This window comes from Motacilla alba, chromosome 1 (assembly GCF_015832195.1).
Source record: "Motacilla alba alba isolate MOTALB_02 chromosome 1, Motacilla_alba_V1.0_pri, whole genome shotgun sequence".
Taxonomy (NCBI): domain Eukaryota; kingdom Metazoa; phylum Chordata; class Aves; order Passeriformes; family Motacillidae; genus Motacilla; species Motacilla alba.
This window is the reverse complement of record NC_052016.1, coordinates 90206713-90231377: the sequence shown is the minus strand read 5'-3', so window position 1 is coordinate 90231377 and position 24665 is coordinate 90206713. Positions and strand designations below refer to the sequence as shown.

Genomic DNA, 24665 nt, shown 5'->3' with positions numbered 1-24665 from the left:
TTTATTCGGTGTTTATACTACTACTTAACCATAACAGAAGCAGAGTAGGACCAGCAGTTACCGGCATCCGTGGTGTGAAGTAGCACCTCTGCACAACAGCTGCGGTCTTGCTGCAGCTGCTGGATTGAGGGTGACCTCCTGCACTGAGGTCAGTGCTGCTTCAAAGCCACTATTTACACACACTATTTACTGCTGCTGAAGGTTTCTGCAGTCCCAGTTTCTCAAATGGTGGAATTCTAGCCAAGGCTGGATAGAACGGAGCTGGAGCCCGTTTTAAAATGGTGGAGCAGGGGCAGGTGAGCACAGTCAGCCCTGCTCAGCCTTCCAGGGTCAGGGTGGCCTTGGCTGTGCCCTCGTGTCCTACAGCTTACAAAGGGAACACATTTCCTATGGAGTGCGTGACCATGGAGTGGATGTCCTGTGAGAGGCGGCTGAGGGAGCTGGGGTTGTTAAGCCTGGAGAAGAGGAGGCTCAGAGGTACTTTGTCACTCCCTGGAACCACCTGAAAGGAGGCTGTAGCCAGGTGGGGTCGGCCTCTTCTCCCAGGCAGCCAGCGACAGGACAAGAGGAAATGGCCTAAAGCTGTGCCAGAAAAGGTTTAGGTTGGATATTAGGATGAATTTCTTCACAGAAAAGGTGATTAGATATTGGGATGGGCTGCCCAGGGAGGTGGGGCAGTCACCGTCCCTGGAGGCGTTTAAGGAAAGGCTGGACGCGGCACTCAGTGCCACGGTCTATTGCCACGGTGGTGTTCAGTCAGAGCTTGGACTCGGTGACTCACAGGTGCTTTTGCCACCGAACGGATTCTGTGCCAGGGGGAAGCACTGCCATGCAGCGAGCCCCAGCTGTCCCAGGCGCCGGCTGTGCGCTCAGCACAGCACAGCTCAGCTCAGCACAGCACAGTCCAGCACAGCCCAGCACAGCGCACGGAGGGTCCCTGCGCAGGCCGGGAACGCGGGCCGTGTTTCCCTGGAGAGCCGAGCCTCCGTGTCCCGGGGCCGCTCGTCCCGCCCCGCCGCCAGGCGGCGCCGTCCGGCCGCAGCGAGGCGCTCCCGCAGGCCGCAGCCTGGCGGAAGCGGAAGCGGCGGCGGCGCACGCGGGGTGACGCGTCCCGGCGGCAGCGGGTGAGGCGGGCGGGGGTCCCGTCCGGGCAGCGGGAGCGAGGGACGCGAGGCCAGGCTCTGCCTGCCGGGGGACGCGCAGCAGCCGGTGGCACGGGGCGCGGGTGGACCCTGGCATCGGCGAGGGGCGCTTCTCCCGCTGGCGTCTTCCCGGGGTGTCCCCCGGCCGCCCGGGCTCCGCCCGCCGGCAGCGGCTGCCGGTGTGATTCGCGGCGTTACCCAGCCTTGTCCTGCGGAGCCTGCTCGGCGCTTCCGGCGGGGAGGGGCCGTGGGGCTTCGGGCTTTTAAATAAAAGGGGCGCTTTTCTCTCGTTGCAGACACTTTCCAGGTCTTCCTTCCGGAGAACGTGAGATCCGCCTCGGCGCCAGCCTGCTGGGGTTCACTGGTTGTTAAGTAGATTTGGGAGCGGTGTGACATCGCGCCGCCAGTCCCTTCCCTCCTGAGAAAGGGTAGCTGCTTTCTGAGCAATCACATACCAACCTCATGTATTCCTAAGACTGTCATCAGCTCCTAGTTTTCTATTCAGAGGCCTTACAGAGATTTAATTACTTATAGGCTCTAGTGGTTGTAAAGTAATTTAAGATGTTTGTACTGCTCGGTTGTAATTATCTAATTCACTCTTGTGTTAAGAGACATCGTTTTAACTTGGGAATGGTTAAATCGCCAAAGAATTAAATTATTTATGGATAAGGGCTATTTTATTTGAGTACTGTTGGCCTGCAACTTAAACTTGCATCTTTTATTTTTTTATCCTATGCTTTTTCTTTGTTATGGCTGCTGCAACAATAGTTCATGATACATCAGAAGCTGTAGAGCTCTGTGCTCCCTGTGGGTTATACCTTAAACCCATTACAAAAATGACCATCAGTGTGGCACTTCCTCAGCTGAAGCAACCGGGAAAATCCATTTCGAACTGGGAAGTGATGGAAAGATTGAAGGGGATGGTGCAAACTCATCAGTTTTCCACTCTGCGGATTTCTAAAAGCACAATGGATTTCATTAGGTTTGAAGGAGAGGTCGAGAACAAAAGTTTGGTTAAATCTTTCCTGGCGTGCCTTGATGGCAAAACAATAAAGCTGAGCGGCTTCTCTGACATTTTGAAAGTGCGTGCTGCGGAATACAAGATTGACTTTCCTACCAGACATGACTGGGACTCGTTTTTCCGTGATGCTAAAGATATGAATGAAACCTTGCCTGGGGAAAGGCCAGACACTATCCACCTGGAGGGTTTGCCTTGTAAGTGGTTTGCAGCAAAGGAGACTGGCTCAGAAAAGCCAAGTGAAGAAGTCCTTATAAAAGTTTTCCAGAAATTTGGAGAAATCCGTAATGTGGACATACCCATGCTGGACCCTTACAGAGAAGAAATGACTGGCAGGAATTTTCACACCTTCAGCTTTGGAGGCCATTTAAACTTTGAAGCCTATGTTCAGTACCGGGAGTATGCAGGATTCATCGAGGCCATGAATGCCCTGCGAGGGATGAAGCTCATGTACAAGGGCGATGATGGCAAAGCCGTGGCTTGCAATATAAAGGTGAGAAACTGCAGCCTTTTGTGTGGGAACCCACATGAAAGACTGAGTACAACTAAATGCTATTTCCATAGTGCTTGAAACCTTTATACCACAGTGGTGGCAACAGGTGACATTGACAGCGTTAATGTAGCTTTATGGGACAGACATCATACAATTTTCAAAGGAAAATGTTGGTAGAAAAATGTGTTTAACTGCGTAACTAAAGTTACTGGGGTTTTGCTTTTTTCTTTAACAAGATGGTTCTAGAAATGAGAACTGCTGATGAAAGGATCAAGTTTATAAACACAATTTTCTAAATTGCTTTAGAAAATAATAAATTTATAGATCACCATTTCACTTAAAATTCCAGTTTTGAACAAGTTCAGGCAAATTTCACCAGAAGATTGACTGTAAAGTGCCTTATTCTTTAATGTGTTCACTGCAGAGAGACATTTTGGGGGAGAATTTCACAGTCTCTGTTTTTGGTCCCTGCATTGATAGCTAGGTCTACCAGTCAAAGGTCAGAACTAAAAGGCTTAGTAGTATGTGGCCTGTTTGGTCTGGAAAATACACAAAATACACAGTTAATCGTCAGTGTACCTGATATACAGGAAGGCCCCACAAAAACTTAAATGATAATTTTCATTTGTAGCACAGCTTCCTGTGAATTTCCTGTGCTTATTTCGTAATATTTACATACAGAGTTTTCCAGAAGTAATTTTCTGTAACCTTATTGGCTTGGAAATTACAGCTGTGACAGGAGGGAACAAGGCAGTCTGTTCAGATTTAGTGTCTCTGATAGCACAGCCTCAAGAAAACTTACTCTGTTTGGGGGTGCTCTGTGCATTTACATATGAGTTGAGTGAAATGTTTGTGGATGTATTTTGGTATGCTCATTAGTCATTCACCAAACCAGGGAGTGTATTTCAGAAAAAAACCCTTGAGTATTCCTTTGTGGAATGTGGGAACGTGCATATATTCAAATTGTAGTTTAGTCTGTGTAAGTAAAATACTGCAATCTTTTATCTTGTTACCAAAGCTTGTCAGTTGTGGGATAGAAACTGTGCCTTGACCTGGTGAAACTCAACCTGTCATTTACGTGCAGGGGATGAGGGTTCCCAAATTTAGTATGGCAGTGCATGAAGAGTCATGCCTTCCTGACAGCTGCCCTGTCAGGACGGCAGCTCTCTGTCATGCAAGGTCACCACACCTTGTCTGTTTGTACCTGTTTGTCCTCTCAGTCTGTTAGTGAAACATCATTTTGCATAAAGCCTGAGTAGATTAAACTGCAGAGGCTGTGCTCCTTGTTCTCTGCCCCATTGTTCAGTGGCCATGGGTCTGTGGAAACGTGTTATAGATCCCTGCCTGCCTGCACTCAGAATTGGAGATTAGGACACCAGGGCTGTCATGTCTGGTGGTGTCCTGTTCCAGCACACAGCTGGACATGACCAAGGTGTGTTCATATATCCTGGAAGCTGAGCGCCTCTGAAGCCTCATTTTTCAGATGTGTGTGTCTTTCTTTTCTTTCTGTTCCTATGACTTGGGATCTTCTGCCCAGTGTACCTCAATTTGGGAATCTTGGTTTTAGAACTCATGCGGAGGCTTGAACCAGGTGCTGAATGCTGTAGAACTCTGTCTTCTGCTGAATTTAAGGATCACACTTTTAGACAGAAAGGAAGGCCTTTATTTAAACCTATTTGTATGTAGTGCTGTACAGCCCCTAACAGCTTGCATTAATTCAGAGTTCTGTACGTGCCCATTCTGCCAGTTGAAAACATTGGACAGACAGAGCCTCAGCCACACTGCGGTTTATTTTTGGTTGTGAGACATAGAAGTGGTATCTGATTTTGCTATACGTGTGCACACATTTAGTACCCAGTTACCTGATGAGAATAGGTGGTGCTTTCTCTGGGCACATGAAGAAGTTCCCTTTGTTTTGAAGAAGGTTTTACACATCTGATTGTACTTATACCAAGGTCTAAGTAAAAGTTGTCAGGTTGTAATTTTTTATTTTTTTTCTGTTTCCTTAAAACTGTTTTCAATTGTATCCTGTACAGGTCTCTTTTGACTCAACAAAACACCTCAGTGATGCATCAATTAAGAAGCGTCAACTTGAAAGGCAAAAGCTTCAAGAGCTTGAAAAGCAGAGAGAAGAACAAAAACGTAAAGAGAAAGAAGCTGAGGAAAAACAAAAAGAAGAAGAAAGGTATTTACTGCTTATTGTTCAGTTATAGTTTTAACAATCAGGCATAAGAAAACTGCTCCCTCATATCAGCATCAAAAGATAGAAAACAAAAAAACACAACTTGTCTCTAGCTAAAATTAAGCACTTAGAGCTGAGTGTGGTTTAGTTCACCACTTGTATTTATGTTCAGTTCCAAATATTAAACCTGCAAAATACTCAATTTCCTAAAAGTCTTGCCTTTAGACACCTAGTTTCAGAGACCCTTGGCCTTTAGCAGAAGCTACCTAGTCACAGAAATAAAACCCACCACCATTGCACACATTTGTTGGCTTGGTATTCTTCTTGCGGCTGTGATAATTCTCTTCCCAGCTGCCTTATGCACTGTCTCTGGTCAAAGCTTAAAAACCAATTCTTTGCTGTAGCAATTTTTTTCTTTGAATTCCAACTTGTTAAATAGAACAGAATAGAATAGATAGAACATGACTGTTTGCTGTCACAAGTAAGGATTCAAATGTTCAGTTTTCTACTTTTGTTCTTCATCAACGTGACTTTAGAAACAAATATAGAAACAAATTTAGAAGCAAATTTACTTAAAGCATAAAGTGTATTGTACATACAGTAGGAGTTTGAAATTGTGCTTTGCCTAGATAAGGCAAAAATATTTATCTCTTTTTAGGAAGCAGAGAGAGCTTGAAGAATATGAGAGAGAGAGAAAAAGAGAGGAGAAGTTGCGCAAGAGAGAACAGAAACAGAAAGATCGTGAAGTTCGACGGAACAAAAAGCAACTTGAAAAGCTTCAAGCTGAAGAACAGAGAAAACTTCAAGAGAAGATAAAGCTAGAAGAAAGGAAGCTTCTGTTAGCTCAGAGAAATCTTCAGTCCATTAGACTAATTGCAGAACTGCTAAGCAGAGCAAAGGTAATTTCAATATTTATTTCAGAAGTTAATGAAGAACCCAAGAGAACAAAGCCCTTTGCTGGCTTGAGAGGAGGTGGGGAGCATTGTTCATTAAACAAAAGGTTTGCTACCTCTGCAGTTGCTATTCCTTAGACCAAAATTTCAGAAAAGCACAATGAAACAGTATTTCTATATTGGTAAGATAAGCACTTGTAGGTAAATGGAAAGTGAACTTGAACCTGTAGTCCTGAATAGCATTTTTTATCTGTAAATTAATGATCAGGTTTTCTTAAGTCCAGTAGAAGAACGTGTGAGCATGATGAAGTGAGCTAACCACAGAGGACAGGATGCAAGACTCCTTTTCTAATTCTGGTTTGGATGCTGTTTCCCATCTGCCTTGCAGCAATTCTGTTCACTGTTCTTCGCAGTTTCAGGCATTGAACTTCGATTAGTCAGTGTTTGAAATGCACAGAATGTTTCTTCTGTAGGAAAAGTACTGTCAGCAAAGGCTTCAGATGTTAGATCCTGTCTCTCTAACAGTATTGTTATTTTTTTCACTGAAACACTGAAGCTTAAGACTTGGATAAAACCGTATTTGGGTGTTTTGAATGTGAAATATTTTCTGTAGAAATGAAAAGCTGTGTGGAAAAGCACAGGTTTTTTTCTTGATGCCAGTGCACTTCAGGAGTGTTTTTGAACTCACAGATCAGTTACATACTAGAAGAAGGGAGAAATTTCTTTTGCAGACTTTTTAACTTTGTAGCTGTGGAATAGAAAGGTTGTCTGATGAAACAGAGAGTGTGTTTCATTCATTTAGAGAATTCTGAGGTGTGTACTAAGCCACTTGACTAGGTCAGAATAGAAGAAGCTTTGAACCTTTTCCAGTGTTGTGAATTTTTAAATTGGTTGACAACACGACAATCAGTTTCTACATAATAATTGTCCATTTAATTACTTGCTGTTTTTGTGGACTTACTGTAAAATCATCTATGAGTCACAGATGGCAATCATCTAAAAGAAGTAATTTTCAATAAAATTTAAAACATTTTCAATTTGACTGAATTTTGAAATTTTAAATTTTAAATTTGACTGAGACTTTCAAGTTATGACCATGATAAATGTATTTTTGTTATATTGAGGAGCCATGAAGACAAAATTTTTCTTAAGAACTGTGGACAAATAATGTTTCAACTTACAGCAGTTTTGGATTGGTGGGTTTTGTTGGTTGATTTGTTTTGATTTTTTTCCCTTTTTAAAAGGAAACACCATTTTATTTTGGGATGGTTAAGTCCTGTTGGTTAGATTTTATTTTCTTGCCACATTTTCTTGCTGCCTTTGTGTTATGTTTTAACTTGGAAACAGGAGGAGGTATTTTTTGTTTACTCTTCCCTTTGACTGTCTTTCAGACAGTAAAGCTTTTGGAGCAAGAGCAGAATGAAGAAAAGATTTGTCTTCAGCAGCTAGAGGAGAGACGGAGGCTCCAGGAGGCTGAGCTTAAACGTGTGGAAGAGGAAAAAGAGAGAGCACTGGGATTGCAGAGAAAAGAAAAGGAACTGCGGGAGAAACTACTGAACAATCTCCTGAGCAAGAAAATGGATGCAGTCAATCAAAACAAAGAAGAAACTGAAGCATCTCAGACTGACATGCTGAAAAGCCCTAGTGCTGTCCCCCACACTGTGTCATCCAGCTGCATCACTTCTACCTCAGGACAGGCCATTACGGGCAAACTGGCTCCTGGCTCTCAAATAGAAGTAGCATCCCCTGAAAGTGTAAACACTCAATGCAAGTACTTGAATGGCAACATTCATGACAAAGTTCATGTCAAAGAAGGTCAGAATCTTCATACAACAAACTCTGAGAGGTGTTCTGACAAAAAGGGTTCGGGGGTACTTCCATGTGTTCCCGCTGATAACCAGGACCAGAAGAGCTTTTCTAGCTATGACCAGAGCACTTGCAAGAAGGACTCGCCCTGTGAGCAGGACAAACGTGGAACGGAGTCAAGGAGAAGAAAGAGCCATTCATGTAGCAGCATAAACAGTGATGAGAGTAAGGGTAGACGGGAGAGCAGCAGACACAGAAGAGATGTGAGTTCCCGGGATGAAAAGCATAGGAAAGACAGGAGGTATTACAGACACTCCAGCAGAAGCTACAGCCCTCGCCGAAGCCACAGTCCTCGGCGCAGAAGCGCGAGCCCCAGACGTTCCCGCTACAGAAGAACGCGCAGTAGGGAACGGAGGCGGGACAGAAGAGAAAGGAGTCGTAGTCGCCGAAGTGTGAGCAGGAGACGGAGGCACCGGAGGTGATCGCTGAGAAAGCAAAGGAGTGCTTAGAGTGGGTAATGGAGGCCTTGGCTCCTTTGAAAGGCTCCGGTAGGACAAAAGGGCCACAAATTGGACACCAGACCTCATCGGTGTGACTGCTATAGAAAACACAATTGTTTCAACCAATTCTTAGTTTGCATCTAGTCCTTGAAATCGAGAAAAGAGATGCCTGATTTTTTTGACCTTCCTTCCTTTGTTGTCTCTTTCTAGCTTTCCACCACTAATTACTACATTTCCACCAATGTAGGCATAATCACTTGTGCTTGTGCTGAAGTTCCTAAAGTGCTGAAAGGCAGCCTGTTTTCTTCAGTTTCAGTTTTCTAAACCTTAATTTTAGCGTTTTTAGTTTTTATCACCTTATTTGGCTTAAGAAATACATGGGTGCCAGTTACAGGAACTTCAGAGGTGACAAGCTATTACATACAGATTTGATTTAGAGTGTTTCCTGGTGCATTCAATGAAATCATGTTTAACAAAGTAGAGTTTTTATTGATTGAGATGGACAGCAGGACTTTCGTATTTTTTCTTAAAACTGTCGATAAAGTTATGATATCTTTGAAACTGCTTTGATTCCTTCATATGTTTGTATGATGCCAAGCTTTGTGGCCCAAATTATTCTGGCGTGTAATGCCTTTGTATAGTACTTTCCGTGTAAGAGAGGCACACCTGGTGTAGGAAGTAACAAGCAGTGGTAAAACGGTTGAAAGTTGTTCTGATATTTTGTTGACATATTTGGCTTTGTAATTATTTCAGGTGGCATAGAGCTACTTGAAACATTTTTTCAGGTACATAAAGAGCTAAACATTGTCTTGAAAAAGGGGCCTTCTTGCTAAATTATTTTTACTTGTGTTGTTGAAAAGTAAGGCTGCAGTGTCTCTTGTTAAATCCATTTAAGAATACTTTTGCTTTTAAAATGCAGCTCAGGAATATTAAAAGCTATAATGTTACAGTGAAAGAGTTTATTTTGCATTTTTATGGTAAAATTAAAAAGAAAACTGTTTCCAGTGAACTGAAGTTTCTGTTTTCATGTGTCAGTATATTAAAATCTGCAGAAGTGTTGTGTTAAGAACCTGTTTGTTGAAAGCATCACTCAGCACATTTGAATAATGAAGTTCAGCTTCTCTTCTTGATGGTCCTGTTATGTTACAGCTATGTCAGCTCTTAATTCAGCAGGATGTGTGCTCTTTAACTACAGCCTTCAGATGCCATTTTCCTCACACTGATGCATGAAATCAAAGTGTATCCATTTCCTGGGGTGTCTGAGAAGCACATTAGTGCTGCAGCTCAGCTGGATCCTTGGCTGATTGAGTTTGTCTGCTTTACTTTCATAATCCATGTGGGTTTGTTTCTTACTAGACCATGCTGCTGAAATCTTTATAGTTACTCGCTGTGGACAGAAAAGATCAGCCATTGACAACACTAAATTGTGAGGAGCTGTTGTGTCGCTCGAAGGCAGAGGGGCACAGACGAATCAGAGGGCTGGGCAGTCACCAGCCATACGAAGGGCAAGTGCTGGATTCTGCACCTGGAATGGGGCAGCTTTGGATGTACACACAGACTGGGGAGCAAGACACTGGAGAGCAGCCCTGCAGAAAGGGACCTGGGGGTTGTGATGGATGGCAGGCTGAACGTGGGTTTCAGTGTAGCCAGGAGAGTTAGTTGTGTCCTGGGGAACATCACTTACTGTGTTGCCATCTGGTCAAGGGAGGGGATTGTTTCTGTGATATCCAAAATCTGTAGATCTTCCCTTGCAAAGTCAAGAACTCACCCACCTTGTGTCAGGCAGCCATACCTATCAATTTAAGCTTAGTTTAAAATCAGGCTTTGTTGCTGGGGAAAGCTCAGGTTCACTCTTAACTGGTAGGTTATTTCCTTCACTAGTTTCCCCAGTGAGCCTGATTGGTGTGGTATAAATACAGGGTGTAAATCCCGTTAAACCATGGATTGGGCAACTTCATGCTGCAGCCCTGTGTTCATGCCTGCTGGAAAGCCTAGGCAGCAGTGAAAGAGACCTCTGAGCCCTATTTCATGTACTGAGTCCCAAGAAATGCCCAGTGTTTATTCCAGTGTTCTGCTGTCATTCTTGATCATTCTTAACTCGCGTGATGAGACAGGAGGAGAGTTTTCTCGGTTGTGAGTATGCACCTCAGTTGTTGCACTTGGCTCCAGGAGAGATTTCACATCTGACACCACAATGTCTCCTTTGTCCTTGCCAGAAGGACAGGATCAAGTGGGAACCCTCTTTGCTCTTGAGGATGTGTAGGGTTTTGTAGTGTACTGTTCATCTAGCGATACAAGGCAGCATGTGACCTCCTCCTGTTGGAGGTGTGAACCCTGCTAATCACAGACTGCTTTCAGCAAGGTCTGAGCTGAAGAGGGTAGGAAGTTTGTGGGCCAAAGCTCTTGAGCTCCCTTTTCTGGGCAAGAGCTGGTGCATGTGTTCTCTGCATGTGCTGCTGCCTCCTCATAGCTGTTGGCAGTGGCAACCAGGAGTGGTTTTCTGCAGCCCTTGTGAAGCAAAGAAGAACAGGAGTCTCAAAGGGGTAAGAAATCTAAGTTCCTGTTGCTATGGACAGTGTTACTGCATAGTGATGTTTTATTCTTAAGGAACGTCTCCTCTTGTATCTGTCTGAGGGCTGATGAGCCTCTGCATGTACCAGGCTTTTGACCTGCAATTTTCTTTTTATTTCCTGGCCTCAGCCTGCACTAGGTGGCTTGGGGAGCAGCTTAGTCAAACGACAGCTTTGCTACAACAGCAAGGCCAAAGCCCTTCAGTATGATTATTGTGATATTTTCCATCTGATTACTACCTGCTGTGGTAATGGAATTTTGATGTGTGAGTCAAATTGCCATCCGTAATTTATATTAGTAAAAATTATTACCAAAGATGTAACCATATCCAAATCCTGTTTCTAATTGGCTCTACCTTTGCAGAGTAATCTATTCAGCATCCTAAAATAAAGACATAGGCGTAATTAGGTATGTGTATAAAAATATGTTACCTGGAAGCATCGTCTTTAAAGCTGACAGAGAAAAGGGGAATTTTTGCAGTTGCTCCCAAAACTGTGAACACAAGATTCTATCAGTGCCACAAGGCTATAAAGACAAACTAGTAACAGTTGATTGGTGATCAGGACTATCTGGATTTTGCACCAATGTCAGCTTTAGGGCAGTTCTTGTATAGGATCATATAACAGACTGTTGTGGCTGCTCATGTTTGATAGCAGAGCTAGAGAGTTTACATTCTATAAAAGACAGATATTAAATGAACTAGTTTGGCAAATAATTTATAAAAGTGTGGACAAAATTGGCCACTTATGTCTTGCATTACAATACAGATCAAATTTGTGTTTATTATGCATTGCCTGTGTCTTGAGCTGGTATCCTGCTTCTGAGGTTTGGTTATTCTGGATACAACACCCATTTCAGTAAGCTCACATTGCCTTCTGTTGATCTGGCCTTTCCCAAGTCTAATGAGCAGATTATTTGCAGAAGGGATCGTTTGCTGCTTCGCAGTAAATTTGCAGCTGTCTCTAGTGTTTGTATAAAGCAGCAATCTAGTTGCTGTTGATTCTTCAGAACTGGGTGCACAGAATGAATCAAGTGTCCTATATTATTCTAATACTGCGCTCTTGAGACTTGTTTGACGTGATGTGCACCACTATCCTTTCTTCTTTAGTGGCTGCACGGAAAATCAATTTGGTCTGGTACCCCCTCACGTGCCGCAACTCCTGAATCTCCTGCTGCCTAACAAAAAAAAAAAAAAAGAATTCATAGGTTAACTCAGCCTAATGCTTTGCCATAGCATATGTTATGAAATTTTTGAAGGGCTAAGGCTGATTGGAATTGCTCTCTAATTGATAATTAATCTAACTGCATGTGCACTGTGGCACCTGCCAGGTGAGCACTACCTGCTCTGCATGGGATGTTCAGATGTGCTGTCCATGATACTGAACTATTTGCAGGACAATATGAAGGGATGTCATTCCCAGGCTCTGCCAGCAAAATGTCTGAACAAGAATTGATCACCTTCAAATTATATTTTCCCTGCAATTCTGCATATGATCCTGGACATGTGTTCATCAACACTTTGAGGAACTGCCTAGTAGTGTCTGTTACTTTCTACCTTCCCTGTAAAAAGGAAGGGCTGTAAAACCCTTTTCTGTTCATTGCACATGTCTTGCTGCTGTCATTTATAGTGGCAGGCAACTAGACTCCATGCAGGTGTTCAGACACCCCTGGTGGGATGGGATTGAGAATTGTGAGGGTAAAAGTGAGAAAACTCATGGATTGAGATAAACACCATATAAAGGTAAAGCCAAAGCTGCATGCACAAGCAAGGCAAAATGAGGAATTTATTCACCACCTTCCCTGGGCAAGAAGGTGTTCCTGCCATCTCCAGCAAAGCCAAGCTTCTAAAATAACCTGTTTAAGGCAGTTGTATATCCACGGTTTTCCTTTGTGATGCTTGACAGAACACAAGCAAATTCTGAAATCAGAGCCTGCCTCAGCTGCTATCCATCTTGGTTTTCTGTTTGCATCTGTCTCTCTCTCTAAAGTTTCTGCATCTACCACTTGTAGCTGATGTAGCTGGATATCTTCAGGAAGACTATGACTTATCTGCTGGGACTTTCCTCTGATAGAAATCTCTATGATTATGTAGTTAATTATTTGTTGAGAGATTATTTGCAGTATACAAGTTAAACCAAGAACAACTCTGGATTGCCTGAGATATACTTTAAAAGATGTTCTCAGAGCATTTTACTGTAAGTGAATCTAAAGAGAAGGGAGAGTGTTGTGATGCACTAGATAGGTATTTAGATGTTCTGCACTGGGTGAACTTTTCCCATGGTACCCCCTGGTAAGGTGATTTGTCCCTTGAAGCCCCTCCCTTCGCCCCTCCTCACTGTGTCCCCTTAGCTGTGGCCTTCTGTCCCCGCCTCCCATTCCGTGGTTATAAATGTCCCTTGAGATTGGAATTCGCGCTCTCTTCTTCACCTGGAAACCCTACGATGCAGATGTCCCCTTCCAGCTAATAAACAGGACATCAGAACCACGTGGAGAAAGAGCGCTTCTCGTCCTTTACTTCGTCCATGTAGGATCCGTGCGGGCTTAAATCCCAAGCTAGCCGGGGGGATTTACAGCCCGAAACCCACGGGTTCCTTCAGGAGAGTTTGCTTAGAAAATGAGCTTGATATACAGGTTTTTGTGCCCACTACAAATATTTGCTATTAGCATATGTGATGAAAGCAGGAAAAAAGTATAATTGGTGTGTGTCAAAAGTGATGGAAATAATAGTCATGTTACTAGGAAAATGCATCTATTGTAAATATGAGAATAATTAGAAGCTACAAAGAAGAAAAGGAGCATTTAAAACTTGATACTTTATTTCAAAGAAAAAGTATGATACTGAGTATCTTGTTTTTTTAGGATTGTTTAAAAAAAGACCACAAACCATTACCTTAGGGTCCTTCCAGGGCATGTGTTATAAACTGGGTATGCTTAGAGACTTAGTCATGATAGCAAGGCACAGTTGCTCCCTACTGGCATTATTGAAACTCATCGTAGTCACATCCCCAGGATTTGTAGTTTTTCCTTATAAGGAAGGTTTTGTGTGAGAAGATAGTGTCATCTGCCACTTCTCACTGGCAGGCACATTCATTTTACTAAATCTCCTTTGTTCATAGATAATTTCTTACTTTCAAATGTTACGCAAAAATGACATAATTGGTTTTTGTGTAGCATTTGACTGTAGTAAGTCATTTAGACAAAGAAAAATGCATCACTGAAATAGACTGTGGTGGTAACAAAGGGCTTTAGCCTGCATGTGGTCTAAGCCCTGTGAGAGAAATCTTGATAGGGTTTTCAGAGAAAGCAAGCCATTGCAATTTCATCTTCATGAATGCATTTCTAGCTTAAAAGGAGCTTAAACTCTAAGCCTCACTAACAATTTACTTGGAAACAGCTTCTGCATGTGGCTTTTTTCAATCTGGTGTGGGTTATCTGCAAGCCTCCTCCCCTACATCTCACTTCTTGTAGTAATCCCATTAGATGATTATAACTGGTATCCTCAACAGACAGATTTAGTCATAATTGGAAAAGAACTTCAAGTGTATTTAATCAACTGTGTGGTCATTTTATTAGTGGAGACTCGTGTACCATATAACTTTGCCTTAAGTGAAGTGCATTTATGGCCTGGGGCTGCTTAGCTGTTATGTTCCCAGGAGTGGGAAATCCTTAAGCTTTCATGAAATTGCACCAGTTTCTCAGAAGCACATAGAACTGGCCATTAGAAGATATTTCTTTTTATTTCCATACAACTTCCTAATTTTTTTTTGGTTAACAATAGTTATCTTTGGCTGGTGATGTGTAATTATGTACAATTTAGTTAGAAAGTACAGATTCAGAGAAAGATTATACAGTGGAATCTGAAGCATGGAGAAAGCTGCCACTGAAAAAAATGCTGGTTTGTAACATTTTGCCTTTGGTATACTACCTAAATAAGGTTTAATTTATTGTTTCCTGAAGGGTCACTAAATGTGTGATGTAAAATCTGAGTCTTTTCCTTGATCTTCCTCACCTCAGTGTTGCCACATCTACCCCAAGGTGAGATGGGCAAGATGTCAGAGACAGAGAAATAGGAACTGTGGGGCAGCAAGATTTCAGGAAAGTAGTCCAGGGGTTTAATTTTCTGATGAAAACCTATGAGGTATGTTCTGCGTGAAGTAGAAATCCATGCCCCATCTTGCACTTTGCAGTCATTTCATTGTTTCTTCCCAAGGGCTTCTGCTGCCCTTGATTTGTTTTGCAGAGAAGGGGAGGGAAACTGTAATAATCAGCTGGAAAATGTAAAATGTGTTGTCATCCCTCAGCATCCTGTTCTGTCAAAATATGGCAAAGCACAAGTAGGACACCCCTGCTGAGGTGCTCTAGGTATTCTTTTCTAAGCTGGTATCAGGTTGGGTGGGAGGACCTGCAAAATACAGAGAAGTAAAAAAATGTAGATTTAATTTCTTGTAGGCTTCATCTGAGTGATTGTCATCAGAGCAAACTAATCACAGTAAGAAAAGTGCAACAGATTCTTACGGCTTCTCTTTGGACTTGCTGCTTCTGCACTTAGGGACGATGTGTACCCCACTGCCAGCCCAGGGTCCCCTGGACTGTGCCCACAGCAAATTTCAAGTCCCAAGCAAGATTCTGCTTTGGTTTATGAATGCTGGTGCATTACACTGAGTTCAGGTTCTTGGTATTCTTCTGTACTGATTCCTGTTTTCCTTGTTACAAGCTTTCAAGGGCTTCCGAGGTACCAGCGTGTTGCTGACTGAAGAACTGACAATACAAGCTTTAATCCACACTGCTTCTTTAGCCTAATACTTGATGATGGAAGATCTAAAAAAACAGTTGAACCAGGTAGAAAGACCCATCAAAGCCAAATAATTCAGCTAACATGTTTTGTAACCAGTGTGTTTCTCAGAAGCAATAAGATTATGTGGATCAGCTGGTGCGCTTTGTGTTTGGTGAAAAGAAGCTTATTTAAATTAAGAGAGCCAGGAGATCTGTGTCTCAGTCCAGAAGGAAGATGGGTTCCACAGAAGACCTCGACTATCCTCAAATCATCATGCAATACAGCAATGGATTTTTAATCTCAAAGGTAAGAAATATAACTCTTAGAAAGTATGCAGAAAGAAATATTCAGGGAATTCTCTTTAGGTCCCGAATGTAAGAGGTGAAAGCACTGGTATAATGACTGGTTTTCCAGACATATTTTTAAGGCACAAAGGCAAAACTAGTAATCCCACTCTTCTTATTGTTTGTTGATGTTATTAGCTTAAGCACATGGGCATAAAATTATAATATCCAGTGCAGTGGATGACTTTTTCCTCATTTATTATTTAACTTTCCTATTGTCCCTTGCTGTACTTCTGGCCAACATGGTAACAGAAGTAATGCTCTTTGCATTGTGCAAAAACCACTGCACTTTGAGCTCCTGAAAGGCAGAGCTGACAATAAAGAGAGGAGAAATAGAAAATGAAAAATCACTTTGTGAGAAAAAGAGGTGCCCAGTGCTTTCCAAATTAGTGCTGTTAGTACTATGTTTTAGAGAAACAACTTCAACTTTGGCCACGTTAAGCCATGTTCTTACTCAGGGTAAAAGGAGCTTCATTGTACGGGAATCATTGTAGTTCAAACCATTGTAGATAACAGGCAGTCAGTTAAATTGAAGTCTTTGTTACTGTTTCAGGAGTGTTTATGTGTCCGGAGTAATAGGCTGATACTTGTAAGGTTGACTATGTATAGCTAAAGAAAGATGGTTGGTTCTTGAATGATTAGCTATGTTTATCTGAAGGTTGATGAATGTTGCTGGAGAAGTTGCACAACTCTGTGGAAAGACTGGGCAGTTTTGTTCATTTAAATAAAGCAGTTCTTCTGGATGGAAGGAACTTCCCTGCTTCTGGAAGATCACTGTAGTCCTTTGTTGGAACCCAGGACATTCCTCTGACTGCCCTGGATGGCTCAAGACCCTGGCAGGGGGCTCAGAGACCTTGGCACGGAGTCAAAAACACCTGTGCATTCGATTTTAACCCATGGAAAAAATTACCAGCTTTGTATGAATATTTACAAGCCACGAGAGTTTAAGTAGAATGATAGTTAATTTATCACAGGGTGAAAAAGTAGAATTTTGGGGTTTTTAGAATAAGAGTTCAAGAAGCAAGATGGAGGAATCTGGACATCTTCTGCCTTTCTCCTTCTTCTTCTTGTCCTCCATCTTTTGCTGTGATAGTGACACTTTTGGATTGGTTTAGAGTACAGACAAACTGTCTAACATAGGTGATAGGTAGTGGAAAATTATAGTAAATAAAATATACATAGTTCTTAGTTTAAAAAACTAACACCGCCTCGGGGATGGTCAGTGTGCCGCAAAGTGACCTGCCAGACGCACCTCCGCAGGTCAGAGAAAGAATGTTATAGATAAGGAAAAATAAACAACCTTGAAAAGCAGAACCAATGCATCTCGGCTTCTTCTTCAGTCTCGGGGCTGGGAAAAAGAGACTTTCTAACACCTTGGGGTCATCTCAACCTCAGAGACCCTGACAGTCCTTCACATCAGTCCTTGAAAACAAGCTCCATAGAATGGGATATTCCCCCTACTGCAAGCCATGAGAGAGTCTCCAGGGTTCACTGAAGCATGTGTTAGATCCTTTGTTAAAGAACAGAAACATAAACAGACAACAAGCACCCCCACCCAGTCTTGCCTTTGTTCTTTCTAAGAGATTGTGAGAATGTGTTCCTAAACTAAGGAAGAGGCAAAGACATTTACACACGAAATCTGGTCTCTAAATATGGACTTTTGGAAGCCAAAAAGCATTAGCTGGCTTCACTAGAAAAGGAAAAAGATAAGATTAATGAGTGCATTACATGCATAGTATGTTATATCGGAACTCAGATAAACTACAATTTAATAATTAGACTTGTTTATATGAAATACAAGTTTATCTGAAATAAATATTATTAAATTTATATTTTCCCTGATTAAGCAGCTTGTGAAATGCAGTAGGCTTTGTACTTTCACCTAATCCCTCACTCCCATCTTTTCCAGGTTATGTTCACTGCCTGTGAGTTGGGGGTGTTTGATCTTCTTCTGGAGTCAGGAAATCCTCTGTCTTCAGATGCCATTGCTGCAGGTCTGGGTGCCAGCACAATGGGGATGAGAAGACTGCTGGATGCCTGTGTGGGATTGAAGCTCTTGGCAGTAGAGATGACCCAAGAAGGAGGTAATAAAGGCAGAGGAATGGAAATAAATTGCAAGATTTAAACCTCTGATGGTTTTGAAAGTGAGGTAAGATGTGTAGGCAAAGGTGATACCAAATGTTAAGTCAGTTAATGTAGCTGTAAGAAGGAGAGAATCACTCTTAGGATTTACTCTTCAGCTGAAAGAGGAGGCAAATGTCAGCATGATCACAAGTATAAAATGAAACACAGGTGTAGGGCTCTATATCCCTGAATGTCTTTGTACAAGAGCCCCATGTGACTTTGGAGAAGATATTTAGGATAGCTCCACAAGCTCTGTGGAGAAAGAATTCTCCAGAAGAAATCTCTGGGGTATGGGCAGGGTTTTAAACTTAAAACAAAATGCTGGGGTGGACAGTAACAGCATGATTTAAAACAGGTTTTGTTTTTCTTAGGGTTTTTACCATTATGTGAACTATTTTATTAGCTTGTTGATCAGAATTGAGAGGTGATAAAAGTTTTTTCTTATGTCAGAAACATGGAATCCACTTGGACAGAAGGGATCTCTAGCCACCAGACAGCTGGTCAGGACCAGCTATCTCACAAGCTGTGTCCTCTGCTCTGCCTTGTGTTGGCATGCTCTGCTGTAGGGATTATAGTTGTTGCCCAATGAGTTTGGGGAGAGAAGGATCTATCTTTTATACTCCTTTGGTATGCAAGTCCAGTGGATGAGTGATGCCACTGCAGATGCATTGGAGGGAATGGGGGAGATTTCTGGGAGTCCTGTAGGCATTCTTCTGTTGGCAGAAGGTCCTATCCTAGTGAACTGAGGTAGGGTAGGTGTGGCTGGCCTGATGTTTTGGGGACTTTCCTCCTCGCTCTGCTGACCTTGTTGATCAGGAAAAACACTTGTCCACAAAGAGTTCTCACTTAAATAGAACACACCAAAAGCTTCCTCAGAGAGCAGAAGCCCATATGTAAATTATAGCATTTTTTAAAGGCTTTTTTTTTTTGCTCTCCTTGAAATAAATGTTTGGGGCTGGAGGTAAGCGTAGGGAGATGGTGTTTACCTAGATAGAATGGGGTAACACAGATTTCAGCAGCCCTCACCCACTGCTGAAATGCCCCTGCCCCACTGCTCATTGCAGTGGAAGGTTTTGGTTGTAGAAGTAATGTGGCTGTGTCTTTGGCTGTATAGACATCTTCTGGTGATAAACACCAAGCTGTACAACAGACTTGGCAAGGTGTTATATCATATATGTTAGTAAATATATTTATTTTACCCTTTAGCTCTCTACAGAAACACAGAAATTTCCAACGTCTACCTTACAAAATCAAGTCCGAAGTCTCAGTATCATATTATGATGTATTATTCCAACACAGTCTACTTGTGCTGGCAGTACCTGGCTGATGCTGTGAGGTAAGGAGGAGTGCTGTGTGCTGTCTGGTGCTTTGCAGCATCTGTGTCACTGCTCTGAGTGGTGTGTTTCTGGGGAAGAGCTCAGTAAGGATGCTGGCTGGTTCTCAGAAATTAAAAGCAACAGATAATTCAGCTGTTAACATGGCCAATATGTATGCTTTTCCCCCCCTTGTTTTCCATTTGTGTATGTTCTTATTTTCCTTTTCCCTGTCATTGTAGAGATGATCTAGAAATCATATTTCTTTATGTGTCACCTTCAGTAAAGCACTGTATCATTACAATGGATCTTACTGGACGTGGCATCAACAAAGTAAAAAATGAGTAGTGATGGCTAAGGATCCTTCTGCTGCAAAGGTTTATAGGGGCAGTTTAATGTGGGTCTGGAGTCTCACTTGTTCCAGTCCATGCAACTGATGACCAAACATGGTGTAGATGATGGTGATGATTGCATCAGTCTTGTACGTTTACCTTGGGTGTGCTCCCATAAATCACAGAATCCTGGAATGGTTTGGGTTGGAAGAGGCTCTAAGGATCATCTAGTTTCAACCTTCCTACCATGGATGCCACTCACTGCATCAGATTGTTCAAAGTGCCATCCCTCCCTGACCTTGAAAAGAACCTGTCATACTTGTGAGAGGTTGAGAAATATATCAGCACTCTCATAGGCTTTTACAATTGCTATTTTAGAGAAGGAAGAAACCAGTATGAAAGAGCTTTTGGTGTTTCATCTAAAGACCCTTTTGGAGCAATGTACAGGTAATAATTAGAATATTTATAGAAATTTTATTCTTCCTGTTGTGGATGAAACTAATGTTTTTAATTATGACTCAGGACAATTAAATATGATGATGTGAGAATTCCTCTCATCATGTCATGTAATGTTTTTACTTCTCAACAATATCAGTTACTGGCAAACTGTCTGATATTTTGAATAGAAGTATATAATTTCCTAATTTGAAAAACATCACAGACCTCTAACAGAGGCAGTGGTAGTTGAAGGAAAAAAAAGTCCCTTGGAAATTCTGAGAATGAGCAGCATAATACACTGTTGGATTTCATTAGTCTTAATTCCCTATTTAAATGCAGGAATCCATGACTGTACATTTCTGATACAGTAATATTCAAGGTAGGTTTATATGCAAAAAGGACATATTCTGTGTCAATAAAACCAGAGATTTTTTTGTTTAAGCTAAAACATGTAGAAGAAGTTATATTATAGGAATCTCTGAGAATGTGGTAAGGAACCCTCTCTCTGTGCTGTCACTGTTTGCATTACTAGATCAGATGAAGAAATGCTAAAATTCATGGCTGGCCAGAACTCAGTATGGAGGATATGTGGCAGAGATGTTCTTGCTGCATTTGACCTTTCCCCTTTCACACAGATCTATGACTTGGGAGGTGAGTGTCAGAAGATCTTCTTTAACAAGCCCCTGAACTGTCTTTTATAAGCTCTGCAATGGAAAACAACTCTTATGTTATATGATGGGCAAAACAATGGAAAGTAAGACATAGCAATATAGGGAGAATTTTACTGATTTGGCTGGGTTAAAAACAAATGTGAGAGTGATGAGAACGTTAGGAAGGTGAATGCTTTTCTCTACACTCTGATTTATGTAAGCAGTCACTAATCCCTTTGTGGATGTGGCAGCTTTAGCATTTTTCATGCCTTGCTTGATGCATTCTTCCAGTACTAGACTCTTTCCTTCATCCCCTTCAGTCACTGTTGTTCAGGTACTGCCTACCGCCTCTTATTCTGCAGCACCCTGCTGTCCCAGCACTGCTGAGTGCTGTCAGGATTCACAGGACAAGGCAGGCTCCTTCCTGGTCTCCCTCACTTCTTCCCCAGAGCCTGGTTTAGTGACTCTTTTTCCTTTTTCACCTTCCAGCACCTGCAGCTGGTCTGGCTAGGAGGGAGTATAAAAATGGTAAGGGCAGGGGCTGACCCCAAATGCCTGGGTACTGCAGGCCCCAGACCTTCCTGCAGAACACATGGAGACAGTGACTTCTCCTGCCCCTCCTCTTCCCTCCCAGCAACACATGGGGTGCAAATGTACATTGCCAACGTCCATGAGGCTGAATGCACCATTGTCTGTATACTTTCATGAGGGTGTCACTGAATAGGTTGGGTTTGTGTCAGTACTGACCTTCTTTTACTGTCCCCAAAGGAGGTGGAGGAGCTTTGGCCCAAGAGTGTGTTTCTTTGTATCCCAATTCCACCGTCACGATTTATGACCTGCCCAAAGTTGTGCAGGTGGCCAAAGAACAGTTTGTTTCCCCTGAGGATCATCAGATCACTTTCCACGAAGGTAGGTGGGGACAGTGGTGTGATGTTGTCATGGCTGTTGCTCCAGAACCCTGGCTCTGCTCAGAGGTGTCACACTGGAGGCTCAGGTCTCCAGCTGCCCCTTATGGGGACAGTGTCTCAGGCTGCAGCCTCCCCAACCTGGCTCTGCACTCTGCAGCTGTCCCAGCTGTCCACCAGCAGCTGTCAGAGACACAGCTCAGTTATTCAGCAACATCAATTCCTGAAGAGAACTATTTCATTTCTTAACAACAAGGGTACATTAGCAAAAAAAAAAAAAAAAAAAAAAAAAAAAGCACGATGCAATTTTGAAATCTGCTATGCTTTGTTATAAATTTTCCTAACACTCCCCTTTTCTCCTTTGCAAACTTCCTGGCAGATATGAGGGATGCCAGGTCTGCTCTGAGCAAGGATTTTTCCTTCTCTGGTCACAATTGATTGATCTTCAAGTCCTAAGATATTTTAGAGCATGAAAGTGGTGAGTTAGCTCCTATTCCTCTTGCCCAGACCACTGATCCTGCATAGTCTTTGTACTATGTATGAGAAAAGTGAGTAAAGGGAGATCTCATTTTTACTGTTTACAAAAGTCTTCAAAGTGCTAGAAGTGCTAAAAATTGCTCAAAGCTGAGAGAGAGAAAAGAAGCCTTGAGGAGGGAAGTGTATAAAAACAAAGATGCAACAAAATAGGAGAAGAAATGACAAAGTAAAATGCTGAGAAAAAAACCTGAATGCAGTACAGCAGGTGCTAAACAAAAGGAATAACAAAGCTAGTGCTAGGAGGTGAGAGAGGTGTATTTTTACCTACAGATTTATGAAGTAATTCCGTGATTACCTAAGATCTTTGAAAACTTTCTTAGAGAAGGCAATATTCCCTCCTTCTTTTTCATGACAGGAACTGTGTGAACCTATGTCCTTACTGCAGTATGAATTTGAATTTCTGTCATTGGAGAAAACCTAAACTCAAATGCTTTCTTGAGCATCAGTCTGTTTCAGGATGAGTTATTGCTTTTAATAGTTTCAGATCTTCTTAAGACTGATCAAGAGCAAAATTCCCTACGCAGTGAAACTTTCACTTGGTACCTCCATTGCTGATTGATACGTCTGAAGGACACTGCAAGCCCTAAATCAAACAGAACTGAAAATATTTGCATAACTCAGCTCTCAGTGTTGTGGGGATTTGTATAAGGCATGTATTCTTGCTTTACAGGAGACTTCTTTAATGATTCAATACCTGAAGCTGAACTGTATATTTTATCCAAGATACTGCATGATTGGGATGATGACAAATGCAAACAACTGCTGGCAAAAGTCTACAAAGCTTGCAAACCTGGTAGGTGTGAACTCTCGAAGAGAGTCTTACTATCATTTAGGTAGGTGCATACATCACAGCAAAAAAATCCCATTATGCATCACAATGAAGCCTCAGAGTTTCAAAAGCACTGCCTACAAAGCAAAATCAGTAACATCTTGTCAATTTCAGCTGAGGAAAATGGGAAATTTCCGTCCCAGCCATAGCATCCCCTTCAGCTCTGGTATGTCAGTACCAACATAGCTGAGCAAAGACATGTTCTGGTGCTTTGGCTCTTTCATTGTCTTCTGTGATGCTGAAATGTGACTTAATGTAGAGACTGCTTCTCCCTGAAAGTAAGGTTAGGATCTGTCCTAGTAACAGTTCAAATATAGTTCAACTTTTCATTGCTCAGGGTGTGTTTTCTTTCTCTTCTCTCCACCAGGTGGTGGAGTGCTGCTGGTTGAATCTCTTCTGAATGAGGATAAAAGTGGGCCTGTAGAAACCCAACTGTATTCAATGAATATGTTGGTCCAGACAGAAGGGAAAGAGAGGACAGCAGCAGAGTACAGCAAGCTCCTGGAGGCAGCTGGCTTTGGAGTGATTCAAGTAAAGAGGACTGGAAAACTCTATGATGCTGTTTTAGGAAGGAAATAGTAGAATGTGTTTTATGTATGTAACAAAACAGAAAAGGTTGAGAAATGTGCTATTCTCTTCTTAGTGGGCAATGATCAGTTTAGCTTTTAGTCAAGGCTGCCAACTTTTTTGGAAGCTGATACATTGTCAAAAGACTCACCAATAACAGATCTTCAACATGCATGTATTACAAATCCGGAAGCTGTCTTGGCTTGCCTTTGGATCTGTGAGGAAAAGAAAGAAACAAGAAACAATCCACAAAAGAAATGTGTAGTGTGTCTGCTTCAGCTTGTATCAGTCTCTGATTTTTAATACTGTATCTGACAAAAGCAGAGCTGAATTTGTACTTGAGTTCCTGCAAAATAAAAATAATCCCTGTACTGAGCTTTTGTGCCAGCATTTTCATTCCTGAAATATTGATATAATAAAATCAGACCAAATTACATCTCCTTATGTGCTTTTCAGAGTTCCAGGAGAAACCCTGTCTGAGCCTTGGGGAGTTTTGCATGAAAAAATATATTAATTTTTTATTTCCTTTAGACTTTGATTTAAATTATGAAAAAGTGTTGTACTTTAGTGACTAGTTCTTATTACAAGACAGGTAGGAAGAAGATGCAACCAAGTAATTCTGTTATGTACTTGGGTTGTCCTTACTGCATGCCTCCTGCCATTTCTTTAAATCATTTGATCAAACACAGTCTGCCATTACCCATGCTGTTCTTGGAAGCAGAATAATACATTACTGAAGTGAGAAACATTTGGAGAAGGCATTAAAAAGTCACTTTGCAGTTTTTTTTCTGGAACAGTAATTGCATTTGCCCATTAAGCTGGATACTAGAGGAGCTTGATATAGTTTACTCAGTACCCATCCACTGGAGAAGGAGCCTCCCACTCATGTGACTGTAGGAGAAGGACAGGGAGAAAGTAGCCTCAGTACACACAGGAGACACAAAGCTTTAATATCATTGCAATTACAGAGACATGATGGGACAGCTTGCATGATTGAAATGTTCAGTTTTGGAGAGTTGTCTTTTTTTTTTTTTTCCTAAATAACAAACACTGTGAAGAGAACCTGAAACAAGTAGGCTACATGTAGGCAAATTAAAGCCCTGTTTGTTCTATAGTTCCCATGTTCCAACAGACATTTCTGATGACACCTTGCTATACATAAGATCTCTTGTCCTTGTTTTTTGCTTGTTCTTGGATATGTTAACTTTTAAAAAGCTTGTGCCAGAAGAAAGGAATGAAGGTTGGAG

At 42.0% G+C, this 24665-nt stretch overlaps 2 protein-coding genes across 6 annotated transcripts; both read left to right on the top strand.

Annotated features, from left to right (window-relative positions):
* The first annotated feature begins 1071 nt into the window (after nt 1-1071).
* Nucleotides 1072-9103, top strand: AKAP17A (A-kinase anchoring protein 17A). 3 transcript variants are annotated; one of them, XM_038151193.1, is made up of 6 exons: nt 1072-1124; nt 1439-1570; nt 1911-2653; nt 4690-4838; nt 5494-5734; nt 7120-9103. In XM_038151193.1, the coding sequence occupies exons 3-6, from the start codon at nt 1979-1981 to the stop codon at nt 8014-8016; spliced, it is 1962 nt and encodes a 653-aa protein (XP_038007121.1). In that variant the 5' UTR covers nt 1072-1124; nt 1439-1570; nt 1911-1978; the 3' UTR covers nt 8017-9103. The 3 variants fall into 3 exon arrangements, with proteins under 3 accessions (XP_038007121.1, XP_038007129.1, XP_038007113.1); XM_038151201.1 differs by lacking the exon at nt 1439-1570 and having other exon boundaries at nt 1102-1124; XM_038151185.1 differs by lacking the exons at nt 1072-1124; nt 1439-1570 and having other exon boundaries at nt 1795-2653.
* A 1169-nt stretch (nt 9104-10272) lies between these two features.
* ASMT (acetylserotonin O-methyltransferase) lies at nt 10273-23793 on the top strand. 3 transcript variants are annotated; one of them, XM_038138425.1, is made up of 10 exons: nt 10273-10577; nt 15497-15685; nt 17633-17807; nt 19054-19183; nt 19871-19939; nt 20463-20581; nt 20901-21035; nt 21349-21489; nt 22693-22815; nt 23219-23793. In XM_038138425.1, the coding sequence occupies exons 2-10, from the start codon at nt 15614-15616 to the stop codon at nt 23428-23430; spliced, it is 1176 nt and encodes a 391-aa protein (XP_037994353.1). In that variant the 5' UTR covers nt 10273-10577; nt 15497-15613; the 3' UTR covers nt 23431-23793. The 3 variants fall into 3 exon arrangements, with proteins under 3 accessions (XP_037994353.1, XP_037994364.1, XP_037994370.1); XM_038138436.1 differs by having other exon boundaries at nt 15320-15685; nt 20943-21035; XM_038138442.1 differs by lacking the exon at nt 20901-21035 and having other exon boundaries at nt 15320-15685.
* Nucleotides 23794-24665: the final 872 nt, after the last annotated feature.

Bases quoted from the DNA above. Each gene is read 5' to 3' on its own strand.
- AKAP17A (XM_038151185.1), top strand. From the start codon at position 1,892: ATGGCTGCTGCAACAATAGTTCATGATACATCAGAAGCTGTAGAGCTC. The intron at 2,654-4,689 runs GTGAGAAACTGC...TATCCTGTACAG, and splicing joins CCGTGGCTTGCAATATAAAG to GTCTCTTTTGACTCAACAAA. The intron at 4,839-5,493 runs GTATTTACTGCT...ATCTCTTTTTAG, and splicing joins AAACAAAAAGAAGAAGAAAG to GAAGCAGAGAGAGCTTGAAG.
- ASMT (XM_038138425.1), top strand. From the start codon at position 15,614: ATGGGTTCCACAGAAGACCTCGACTATCCTCAAATCATCATGCAATAC. The intron at 17,808-19,053 runs GTAATAAAGGCA...TTTACCCTTTAG, and splicing joins AGAGATGACCCAAGAAGGAG to CTCTCTACAGAAACACAGAA. The intron at 21,490-22,692 runs GTAGGTGGGGAC...CTTGCTTTACAG, and splicing joins TCAGATCACTTTCCACGAAG to GAGACTTCTTTAATGATTCA.